General features: G+C 53.6%; 1 protein-coding gene across 1 annotated transcript in view; it reads right to left on the minus strand.

The window, feature by feature from the left end:
* Positions 1-6,164: 6,164 nt before the first annotated feature.
* The window catches only part of LOC140192799 (sodium/calcium exchanger 1-like), a 36,019-nt gene continuing 29,209 nt past the window's right edge, over positions 6,165-12,974 (minus strand). Inside the window, exons 7-8 of the mRNA XM_072250277.1 lie at positions 11,640-11,915; positions 6,165-6,541 (exon numbers count right to left, since the gene is read on the minus strand). Coding sequence (XP_072106378.1) covers positions 6,165-6,541; positions 11,640-11,915 — 653 coding nt within the window. The remainder of the gene's footprint in view (positions 6,542-11,639; positions 11,916-12,974) is intronic.

Genomic DNA, 12,974 nt, shown 5'->3' on the forward strand with positions numbered 1-12,974 from the left:
TAACGTCAGTAGGGATACAGTTGCCAGTGACAGGGGACACTGCGGGGAGAGGGGTCACTGAGGGACGAGTGTGAGGGAGCTGGATTAATGTCAGTGGGGATACAGTCAGTGACACAGGGCGATGGGGGAGAGGGGTCACTGAGGGACAGTGTGACGGAGCTGGATTAATGTCAGTGGGGATACAGTCAGTGACACGGTGATGGGGGAGAGGGGTCACTGAGGGATAGCGAGAGAGGGCTGAATTAATGCCGGTGGGCATCTGTTAATTTACATAAAATCCCTGAACCTCTGGATTAGATTCCCAGCCTCTAATATTCTATATTTAACCAGTTGAGCCCTTGGGTTAGATCCCAGCCTGTAACTCAGTCCTGGCAATCTGATATTCTACAAACACCCCTGAACCCTGGATTAGTTTCTCGGTTGGAGAAGTTTGTTGCTTTCTTACTGGCTCTGTACAATGCCTTACCATCGGGAGGCTGACCTATGAACTAATCTCTTGACGCATCCTGATAAACCTTTGGCACCTAAAGCCTCCTTCTCACATCTCGGAAGCCTCCTGGGGTGAGGCAAGAATGTCACACCCTTTGCATCCCCTCACGCGCGCCCACGGGCCAGGAGCAGGCTTCTCGGCCTAGTGCTGAGGACCAGCCTGAGGCCCAGAGGTTTGGTTGCCATGGTAACATCGCGGTTAGTGCAACCCTGTTACAGCGCAGGCATCAGAATTCGGAGTTTTTCATGTCGAACTTTGTAGGCAAGTTTGCACATTCCTTCCCGCGTCCGCGTGGGTTTGCTCCAGTTCCCTTCCAAAAGAACCGATTCGTAGGTTTAATGGACATTGTAAATTGTCCGTGATTAGGCTGGGGTTAAATCAGTGGGCCTGTCCTGCGCTGTTTCACTCAGTAAAATAAACCAAATCCTCTCCCTGACACTCTGCCTACACAGACAGACAGACAGACACACACACACACAACAGAAGATTTAGAAATTTCAAAGAAATGCAATGAATTAAATAACTGGGGTAAAGAGCAACAAGGCCTGAGGGAAGAAAGACTCTCTTCATCCCACTATTTTGGAGAACTGTACTTTGAAGGTAAGCTAACCGTGCATAGTGTATCTAAGTTTGCTGATGACACTAAATTAAGTGGAAAAGCAAATTGTGCAGAGGATATGGAGTCTGCAGAGAGGTATAGATAGGTTAAGTGAGTGGGCAAGGGTCTGGCAGATGGAGTACAATGCAAGGTCATTCACTTTGAAAGGAAAAATGGAAGATCAGACTATTATTTAAATGGTAAAAAATTCAGCATGCTGCTGTGCAGAGGGACTTGGGGAGTGTTTGTGCATGAATCACAGAAGGTTGGTTTGCAGGTACAGCAGGCTATCAGAAAAGGCAAACGGAACGTTGGCCTTCATTGCCGGAGGGATTGAATTTAAGAGCAGGGAGGTCATGCTGCAACTGTACAGGGGACTTGTGAGGCCGCACCTGGAGTACTGTGTGCAGTTCTGGTCTCCTTACTCGAGGAAGGGTACACTGGCTTTGGAGATGGTACAGAGGAGGTTCACCAGGTTGATTCCAGGGATGAGGGGGTTAGACTATGAGGAGAGATTGAGTCATCTGGGACTGTACTCACTAGAATTCAGAAGAATGGGAGGAGATCGTATAGAAACATATAAAATTATGAAAGGGATAGATAAGATAGAGGCAGGAAAGTTATTCCCACTGGTGGGTGAGACTAGAACTAGGGGACATAGCCTCAAGATTCAGGGAGGTAGATTTAGGACGGAGATGAGGAAGAACTGCTTTTCCCAGAGGGTGAATCTGTGGAATTCTCTGCCCAATGAAGCAGTGGAGGCTATCTCAGTAAATATACTTAAGACAAGGTTGGATAGACTTTTGCATAGTAGGGGATTATGGGTTAAGGGGAAAAGGCAGGTAGGTGGAGATGAGTCCATGGCCAGGTCAGCCACGATCTTATTAAATGGCGGAGCAGGCTCGACGGGCCAGATGGCCGACTCATGTTCTTATGTAACCAATAAAAAACGATAATTCAAGGTTCATGAATTCAGATAACGTGCTGCCAGCTCGGTTTTGACAAGTTTTTGCATAAGGAGACCCTCAGCAGCAGTCTCATCAGAGATGGAGAGCGGTTCCAATCTTGTCAAAACCGACAGGGTCCAATCTTCACCTATCAGATGTGCTTGCTCCAAGTTAAATGTGAACTGTACTCCGGGAGAGTAGAAATATGATTTTACGAGCACTGCTTTTATACTTCGTTCCAATATAGAGATTATCTGACAACATTTAATCCGTTAAAACAATTTTCTCTCTCACTCCCACACGAAAGGCAAGTCGCGTTCAACATTAAGCAATTCTGGGCTCTCTTGTGTTCTGTTGTTGAAGGAGGGTATTTGTCATCATAGATCTGGTGGGAGTAGTTTGGGTCGGACACAGAGTGAAGCTCCCTCCGCACCGTCCCATCACACACTCCCGGGGTCAGACACAGAGTGAAGCTCCCTCCACACCGTCCCATCACACACTCCCGGGGTCAGACACAGAGTGAATCTCCCTCCACACCGTCCCGTCACACACTCCTGGGGTCAGACACAGAGTGAAGCTCCCTCCGCACCGTCCCATCACACTCTCCCGGGGTCAGACACAGAGTGAAGCTCCCTCCACACTGTCCCATCACACACTCCCGGGGTCAGACACAGAGTGAATCTCCCTCCGCACCGTCCCATCACACTCTCCCGGGGTCAGACACAGAGTGAAGCTCCCTCCACACCGTCCCATCACACACTCCCGGGGTCAGACACAGAGTGAAGCTCCCTCCGCACCGTCCCATCACACACTCCCGGGGTCAGACACAGAGTGAAGCTCCCTCCGCACCGTCCCATCACACACTCCCGGGGTCAGACACAGAGTGAAGCTCCCTCCGCACCGTCCCCATCACACACTCCCGGGGTCAGACACAGAGTGAAGCTCCCTCCGCACCGTCCCATCACACTCTCCCGGGGTCAGACACAGAGTGAATCTCCCTCCGCACCCGTCCCATCACACTCTCCCGGGGTCAGACACAGAGTGAAGCTCCCTCCGCACCGTCCCATCACACACTCCCGGGGTCAGACACAGAGTGAATCTCCCTCCGCACCGTCCCATCACACTCTCCCGGGGTCAGACACAGAGTGAAGCTCCCTCCGCACCGTCCCATCACACACTCCCGGGGTCAGACACAGAGTGAAGCTCCCTCCGCACCGTCCCATCACACACTCCCGGGGTCAGACACAGAGTGAAGCTCCCTCCGCACCGTCCCATCACACACTCCCAGGGTCAGACACAGAGTGAAGCTCCCTCCACACTGTCCCATCACACACTCCCCGGGGTCAGACACAGAGTGAAGCTCCCTCCACACCGTCCCGTCACACACTCCAGATGTCAGACACAGAGTGAAGCTCCCTCCCGCACCGTCCCATCACACACTCCCGGGGTCAGACACAGAGTGAAGCTCCCTCCACACCGTCCCATCACACACTCCCGGGGTCAGACACAGAGTGAAGCTCCCTCCGCACCGTCCCATCACACACTCCCGGGGTCAGACACAGAGTGAATCTCCCTCCACACCATCCCATCACACACTCCCGGGGTCAGACACAGAGTGAAGCTCCCTCCGCACTGTCCCATCACACACTCCCGGGGTCAGACACAGAGTGAAGCTCCCTCCCCACCGTCCCATCACACACTCCCGAGCTGTTCTATTATCTCGAGATCAGGTATCTGTGGGATGGAGTCCCTTTGGCAACTTACGCCTGTTGACTAATGTTCCCTCTGAGGGGTACATGTGTGTGTGTGCGCATGCACACACGTCTTTTGCTACTAGCGCATGAAGGAATTTAAACTGCACATAAGAGGTTATCACTCTCTACCTCGTCGGCCTGTTCAGTATATTTACTATAGCACACCACCGCATTTCCCTTTCCGGTTTTTGATGTGGGTAGTGTTGACAGCGTGGAGTTTGTGATGATTTGTCTGCAGATTTTAGAACCGGCTTATTTATACTTTTTTTTATTGAAGAAATTATTGATTCACTACGGTCGGATTCCAAAGAAGCAAAGGGCGTGAAGCACAAAAGAACTGTGAGTTCATTTAAAGCAGAATGGCTTAACGAAACAGTAGAAGCTGCTACACCGAAAGCTCGTGAGGTCAGGAACGTGCAGCTACGAGAAATATTTATGTACAATACAGAAGCTACCGTCGCGTATTGTCATGAGGCAAAAGTTGCTGGAGAATTTTGAAGCAGGAAGAAGTGGAGTGATATTTGGACACTTGGCTTTTTAAAGCGTCATTTAGCAAGTAAATCACATGTGGACGGCGTGCAAAAGCTCTGACAAGAAAATCCTTCATTACCCTCTACATGTTTTGTGTCACTGCAGATGAACGAGAGCAAAAACGATCAAACCCAGAGGAGCTCAAAGTTCTTACAATGTTTTGCTGTTAAAATGAATACCTCTACATATAAAATAGAGTGTGCACGTGTCACTGGGCAAAAAATTGCACAGCACAAGACTTTTCCGCACACTGGTCATTAGAAATTAGGGGAATATTGCTGTTGATAGTAAATCATTCCCTCTGCCTTTCCATCACTCCCAGAAGACTCGGTGTGTATCTCAGGTCAGGTTCCCTCTGGCCTATTACAGTCGGTCTGATTCTCGATGAGACTGGCATCACACTCATTAAAATTTCCTCAGTTTTAGATCTTTAATGTGTCGACAAGCTGGCTGCCGGGTGACGCCGTGGACCTCCTCAGGTAGTAAAGCCTTGCTCCTAGGCCCGACATGGCGCACCACGGCAGCCCTCACTTACACTAGCAGCGGGCCTGGGATCTACTGTAACACAGTGGCAACCCTGCTCCTATCCTAACACCGCGAAGCCGCGCTTCTAACGCACTCTGGGAAAAACCTCCGCCCGCCGCGCTATTGCACCGAAGCCTCACGCCTAGGCCCGACCCGAAGCGAGCACAGACACACCCGCTCGGGCAGTCCGTTGCCTGGGGAGGACACCCCACCCCGGTGGCAACCAAATTGGCCGCCAATACGCCCCGGCGTTCAGCAAAAAGTCAGCATGTAATTTGTGGCTGCCAGTTTCCTTGTGTGCTGGTCATTTGTTTCAGGCTCCATCTTGGGAGGGGAGATGGATGGGTGGGTGGGTGGATTCGGCCTGTTGCCTCGCTGGTCCAAATTGAGGTCTCGTCGTCATGGCAACCGTCCAATATCTCTCTCTCTCTCTCTCTCTCTCTCCCCCGGAGAGCTGAGGAAGGGATCAGCTCCCCACTCACAGACCAACGAGATCTTCGATCACACTCTGGGTCGGGAGGGGGAGGAGTAAAGAGGTTTCAATTTCAGCCCCTTCTTTGGAAACGGGGCCTGGGCTGCCTCCACGGCCCCCCCCCCCCACTCCGGGGTCTATGGTGGGCGTTGGTGGGGGAGGTTGAGACGGTTCTTCAACCCAACCCCCACCAAGGGCCAGTTTCAACTGGACAGTAAGGGAAGCCTCCATCTCCTGTCCTTGACTACCCTACTATTTAGTGGGGGGGGGGCAGATTTATGGAGGGGACAGGACAGGCATGAGGGCACTGTGTTTTGGTGCACTGGGGTTGGGGGAATAGGGCGGAGGTGTTCAAACCAGGTGACGGCCTACTAAGGGCTGGAGGGCGTCAAGGGGGGCTAAAATTGGCTCTGGGATTGGTGACGCCAACAGGAAGTGAATGAACCTTCGCGGGTACAACCCCTCCCTCTCCCCCCCCCACCCACAAGACCCATCCTTCAGCCTTGGGGGAGCTGAGCTGTTGGGGAGTAGGGTCGCTGTTGGGAAGATCCTGACTCCACCCTCTCCGACAGGAAACAGGCAACGGGCTGGGAGGCGGGAGGCGGGAGGCCTGAAGTGACCAGGGGGTCCCCATCCATGAGGGATCCGGAATCGCAATTCCCCAGGTAGCCCAGGATCCGAAGCCATTCAGGACTGGCGGGGCGGGGCCCAGTTGACCGGGAACCCGAAGGTGACCAGGATCCGAAACCCTACGGGAACCGGGAGGCCCTGGGGAAACCAGAAACCCTCACACCCACCCACCCCTCCCAGGGGCCCGGACCTTGGATTTTCCTTTGGGATCGGGGCCTCAGAAGCCGGTGATATAGCAGTAGGCCTCCAGGCTGGACAGGATGATGTACGTGAGCCAGAGTAGGATGAAGAAGCCCGAGGTGCAGAGCTTGGGCAGCCACGGGCCCCCGAGCTCGCCCCCGATTTCCCGGCGACGGCGGCACAGCAGGGTGGTGATGGCGACAAAGGCAAAGATGGTGAAGATGGTGACGGAGAAGGCCAGGTTTCCCGGGTCCACGCGGAAAGGCTGGCCCTTGGAGGCCCAGTAGATGGCGGACATGGTCCAGGCCACCCCAATGCCCAGGAAGACGTTGACGGCGTTGCTCCCCGTCACGTTGCTGATAGACGCGTCGGCGAACTGGTCCTGGATGGCTGCCACCTTACTGGCAAACGTGTCTGTATGGGGGTGGGGGGGGCAGAAAGAGAGGGGGGCATTAGTGTCGTGGAAATAGGGGAAACGCTAGGGGGAGGGGGCAGCGGTGAAGGAGAGACAGAGGGGTCAGAGAGAGGGGGCTAGAGGGGGAGAGAGCGCAGGGGGGGGTCCAGAGGGGGAGGGATGGCGGGACAGAGAGCTGGAACCAGAGGTGTCTGGAGGTGTGGAAAGAGGGAGAATGAAACGGGGGGGGGCTGGAGGGGGAGAGAGAGGTGGGAGCCAGAGGCGGAGAGGGAAGGGAGGGGGGTTGAGAGGGGAGTGGGAGGCTGGAGGGGAGAGGGCAGGCAGGGAGAGAGGTAGTGGGAACTGAATGGGGGGGGGAGATGGGGAGGGAATAAACCGGGGGGAGAGAGGGAATGGGAACCGAAGAAGGGAGAGAGAGATGGGAGTCAAAGGGAGAGAGAAAGAGAAATGGGGGCCAGGGGAGAGAGGGAACCGAGGGGGGAGGGGAGAGAGGGAGGGAGAGAGAGAGATATATCTATCTACCTATCTATCAGGGGAGAGAGGGAACCGGAGGAGGTGGGGGAGAGAGAGATGAGGGCCAGGGAGGGTGGGAACTGAGGGGGAGCAGAGACAGAGAAATGGGGGGGGGCCAGGGAGTGTGGGAACTGAGGGGGGGGGGGAAGAGAGAGAGAGATGGGGGCCTGGGGAGGGAGGGAACTGAGGAGGAGGAGGAAGAGCAAGATGGGGGCCAGGAGAGGGAGGGAACTGAGGAGGAGGAGGAAGAGAGAGATGGGGGCCAGGAGAGGGAGGGAACTGAGGAGGAGGAGGAGGAAGAGCGAGATGGGGGCCAGGAGAGGGAGGGAACTGAGGAGGAGGAGGAAGAGAGAGATGGGGGCCAGGAGAGGGAGGGAACTGAGGAGGAGGAGGAGGAAGAGCGAGATGGGGGCCAGGGGAGGGAGGGAACTGAGGAGGAGGAGGAAGAGAGAGATGGGGGCCTGGAGAGGGAGGGAACTGAGGAGGAGGAGGAGGAGGAAGAGCGAGATGGGGGCCAGGGGAGGGAGGGAACTGAGGAGGAGGAGGAAGAGAGAGATGGGGGCCAGGAGAGGGAGGGAACTGAGGAGGTGAAGAGAGAGAGAGATGGGGGCCAGGGGAGAGAGGGAACCGAGGTGGGGGGGAGAGAGGGAACGGGAACCGGAGAGAGATAGAGTAGTCTTAGTGGGAGGACGACAAGGCAGGCTGAGAGAATGAATTGGTAGAGGCAAGTGCCATTAGACTATTTAGGGAGAAAAGAAAACATTTGGAGAGGAACGGCCAGACGTGAGTAGCTCAGACGTACAGCTTGCCCCGCCTGCAGCAGGTTGGGTCAAGGGCCCATTAGTCCAGTGTACATCTCCGTGGAGGCTTCCCTGGCCACCCTCAGAGACTGGTGTGTAACATTTCCAGATTTCCCAGTGTTGCTAGCTGTACACCTCTTCCTGCTTTCAATACCTGGCCCACACACATTTCTTGCCGGCTTGAAGACTCTGCAGTCTCCTGACAGCTCAACAGTCCCACTCGGCAAACTTGGAAATATCGCACGGCAGAGCACGAGCGTGCAGAGCAGCAAAGAACCCAGCCTGGGGGGAGGCCCTTCGGCCCATCAGGTCTGTGCTAGACAACACCAAAATTAAGCTCATCCCTTCTGCCTTCATGTGATCCATCTCCCTCCGTACCCCACAGGCACGTGTGACCGTTCAAAAGGATCCTGCCATCTCTGTGCCCACCACCACGCCTGGCAGCCCCTTCCGGGCATCGACCACGCCACGTAAAGAGAAACTTCCTTCGTAAATTTTGTCCCTCCTCTCATCTTAAGTGGAACACTCAGTGAAGAAATGGCTAATACCAAGGGGTACAATTTTAGGGTGACCGGAGGAAAGTATAGGCAGGCTGTTAGAGGCAAATCCTTTCCACAGAGAGTGGTGTGTGTCTGTGTGTGTGTGTAACGCCCTGCCAGGGGTGGTGGTCGAGGCAGATACATTAGGGACATTTAAGAGACTCTTAGATAGGCACAGGGATGATAGAAACGTGGAGGGCTGTGCGGGAGGGAGGGGTCAGATTGATCGTAGTGCACGTTAGAGTGTCAACACATTGTGGGTCAAAGGTCTGTACGGTTGTAATTTCCTAAGCTACGCTTCTCCACAGTAAACACACACACAAGAAACGCTTCATTTAAAACCTTGCCAGTCTCCTGTGCCTCCAAACTGATTTTAAGGGGACCTATTCTTTCCTTAGTCCCCAGTTAATAAGAACATGAGAAATAGGGGCAGGAGTGGGCCATCTGGCCCGTCGAGCCTGCTCAGCCATTCAATGAGATCATGGCTGATCTGACCATGGACTCATCTCCATCTACCTGCCTTTTCCCCTTAACCCTCAATTCCCCTATTATGCAAAAATCTATCCAACATTGTCTTAAATCTATTGACTGAGGTAGCCTCCACTGCTTCATTGGGCAGAGAATTCCACAGATTCACCACTCTCTGGGAAAAGTAGTTCCTCCTCACCTCCGTCCTAAATCTACTCCCTCGAATCTCGAGACTGTGTCCCCAAGTCTAGTCTCACCAACTAGTGGAAGCAAGTTCCCTGCTTCTATCTTATTTATCCCTTTCATAATTTTATATGTTTCTATACGTTTATATACCTTCCCTCTTTGCTCCCTCTGAGGATTCTTCCTTCTGCAAAGAGCTAGAAGAGGGTGGATGGGTTGAATGGCCTCCACTGTCCCATGTGGATCTGCTGATGGAAGAACCCTTCCCCAGTTGGAGTGTCAAGATTAAACAGTCTGCCTGGCTGGGGGAGATAGAGTTACCACTCGGTGGGCCTGGCCAGGAGGAATCTATTTATATCTCAGAACATAAACTGTTTATTCTAGAAGCTCGGGCGTGTTGTGCCAGGCAGGGCATTGAGGGAGAGACCTTAACCACCTGACAGAATGTAGAACATGGAATGGTACAGGCCATTCGGCCCACAATGCCGTGCTGACCGTTTAGCCTGCCCTGAGATCAATCGAGCACTTCCCTCCCCACGTGGTCACCTTTGATCCACGGCACGGCGGCCAATTCAAGATTATCTAATGATTCGAGATTCAGCCTGGCTTAAGGTCATTTCCGGTACCCAAGTGTAAAGGTGAACACCGAGCAGAGATTGATTAAATATCCAGTAAGGTGTTTTGTGTCACTGGTCCTCCGGTGTCGGAAGGTTTGGAGGCTCGTGTGCCTCAGTGACCCGGAGAGCTGTGTTGGTTGGAGTCAGGGTTTTGTGCTTTGGCGCTTGGTAGGCTCACCCATGCCAGACAGGGTCAAAGGGTAGAGGTCAGACTGAGAGTGGCCCACCGGTCCTCCAGGTTCAGGGCTAACAACCCTGACTGGTCAAACAAAACTGTTACGGAAACAGCGGTGAAGAATCTTTTAAAATCTGAGTGCGACGGTATTCCCGAGTCTCCAGCCAGGACCTGCGTGACCGACAGTTGTGAAAACCAAGAGGAAGCTACTGACACGATGAAGGAAGCCCTGAGATGGAGGGCCTCCATTACTGCCCGAAACGCTGGCGGTGTACCAGGCAGCAAGTAAGTCACCGATGCCAATTACCTGGGTCAGGTTAAACAAGATTTATATTAGAGTGTCAGAAGCGCGTTGAAATCTGGGACACTGGGAGAAGTTCCAATGTTAAGAGCTCTGCCGAGAGTCTGAAGGTCGTGAGGTTAAGGGATACTGCAGGCTACTATTTCCTAGGTTGTTTAATGTCACTACCAGTACACAAGTGTAAAGGAGAACACGATATATTGATACTCCAGATCCGACGCATCACAAAAAGATAAAGAACACGATAATCATAAAAACACAATAAATATAAATACATAAAATAGCTTACACACAGTACTGTGCTGAAGTCTTGGGCACATATATATCACGTAGCTCGGGTGCCGAACACTTTTGCACAGCACAGTATATTGGTTAAAACAGCAGGGTGGCTGGGAAACAGAAATAAGAGACCACAAGACATAGGGGGCAGAATTAGGCCATTCAGCCCATCGAGTCTGCTCCACCATTTCACCATGGCTGATTCATTTTCCCTCTTAGCCCCCGATCTCCTGCCTTCTCCCTGTATCCCTTCATGCCCTGACCGATCGGGAATCTATCAGCCTCCAACCAGGTCCCCGGTTCGCTGACGGCTTGGAGGAGGATGAAGAAAGGGGTTAGGAGGTTCAGGGGCAAAGCGGAAATGGCCACGCGCAGTGGAGAGTGAAGAGGTTTTCTGAAATCAGGAACTAGGTCGGGGCTGCCCAATCCCATGGCATACAAAAGGTTGGGATCTCCCTGAGCGAGACAGACCGGGGAATTAGGCCAAGAGCAGGCTAACAGATTAGGGAAGAGCAAACAATAGAATAGGTGTGGAAACTTGCAGGGAGCACAGTACAGGCCCTTCGGCCAACAATGTTGTGCTGACCCATTAACCCACTCCCAAATCAATCTAACCCTTCCCTTCCACATAGCCCCCATTTTTCTTTCATCCATGTGCCTGTCCAAGAGACTCTTAAATGTCCCTAATGTATCTGCCTCTCCACCACACCCAGAAGCCCACTCTGTGTAAAAAAAAACCTACCTCTGAAATGCCCCCACCCCCCGTGCTTTTCTCCAATCACGTTAAATGCCCCTGCAGCCTTTGTCCGTCCAGGGAAAACGTTTCTGCTATTCGATCTACCTTGTAGGCCTCTCAGCCGCCTCCTCTCCAGAGAAAAGGCCTAGAACGGCGGCGGCGGAGGATGAGGAGGAGAAGAAGAAGAAGAAGAAGACCCTTAACTCAGAGTGGAGTCATCGGACTGCTGTCATGACTGTGTTTTTTCTTTAAGCAGGCTTTCTTATTTTTATGAGGCCGAGTTGCTAGCCCGATGCTCAACCGAGCACGGATGGAAAGCGTGCAAGGGGGCCAGCTGGAATCGAACTCGGGAGCCTTCGCTCCGAAGTTCGGCACTGACGCCACTACGCCACCAGCGGGGGGGGGGGTGGTCAGTGATGAGGCATCCTGTAAATGTCAGGAGACAGGAGTGTGGGGATGGGGGTTGTGGGGGAGGGGAGGACTCACCTGGGATGGAGGTCCCCAGGGCCACAAAGACGATGGCAGTGACGGAATTCTTGAGTCCGATCGTGCAGCCAAAGTGCTTGGCCAGGTCCCCCGTGATCGTTGTCAGAACCCCGATCAGCATGATCGAGACCACGAAGCAGGCCCAGCCGTTCAGGTACTCCGTGGGGGGCACGAAAGCGAAGAGAACCTTCCAGAACACCGTCAGGAAGTGCATGATGTAATCAAAGTAGGAGGGGAGCTGCTTCTCACCAGAGCCCCCGTCATCGTTGTCTTCACCTGCAGGGGGCAGCAACGGCACAGGATCAGACACAGAGTGAAGCTCCCTCCACACCGTCCCATCACACACTCCCAGGGTCAGACACAGAGTGAAGCTCCCTCTACACCGTCCCATCACACACTCCCGGGGTCAGACACAGAGTGAATCTCCCTCCGCACCGTCCCATCACACACTCCCGGGGTCAGACACAGAGTGAAGCTCCCTCCACACCGTCCCATCACACACTCCCGGGGTCAGACACAGAGTGAAGCTCCCTCCACACCGTCCCATCACACACTCCCGGGGTCAGACACAGAGTGAAGCTTCCTCCGCACCGTCCCATCACACACTCCCGGGGTCAGACACAGAGTGAAGCTCCCTCCGCACCGTCCCATCACACACTCCCAGGGTCCCATCACACACTCCCGGGGTCAGACACAGAGTGAAGCTCCCTCCGCACCGTCCCATCACACACTCCCGGGGTCAGACACAGAGTGAAGCTCCCTCCGCACCGTCCCATCACACACTCCCGGGGTCAGACACAGAGTGAAGCTCCCTCCGCACCGTCCCATCACACACTCCCGGGGTCAGACACAGAGTGAATCTCCCTCCGCACCGTCCCATCACACACTCCCGGGGTCAGACACAGAGTGAAGCTCCCTCCCCACCGTCCCATCACACACTCCCACTGATGACAGACGGCAGGTTGGGTGGCTATTAAAACAACTGCTGTTTAAACAGCATGGTTTAAATGCAACCACCTTGAGTACATTTAATCCTGGTAGGATCAATTACGTGTCTGTGTCCAGTAATTACACCAATTTAATTAAGCCAGCAGGTATTGTATGCTGAGGCGACAACCAGGACCGTTAGCACAGTCATAACCAGGCAGCGTTCCTGGCTAACAGGAAGCGGTAATCAATAGACAATAGACAATAGTGCAGGAGTAGGCCATTCGGCCCTTCGAGCCAGCACCGCCATTCACTGTGATCATGGCTGATCATCACAATCAGTACCCTTTTCCTGCCTTCTCCCCATATCCCTTCACTCCGCTATCCTTAAGAGCTCTATCTAACTCT

This window comes from Mobula birostris, unplaced genomic scaffold (genome assembly GCF_030028105.1).
Source record: "Mobula birostris isolate sMobBir1 unplaced genomic scaffold, sMobBir1.hap1 scaffold_2675, whole genome shotgun sequence".
NCBI lineage: Eukaryota > Metazoa > Chordata > Chondrichthyes > Myliobatiformes > Myliobatidae > Mobula > Mobula birostris.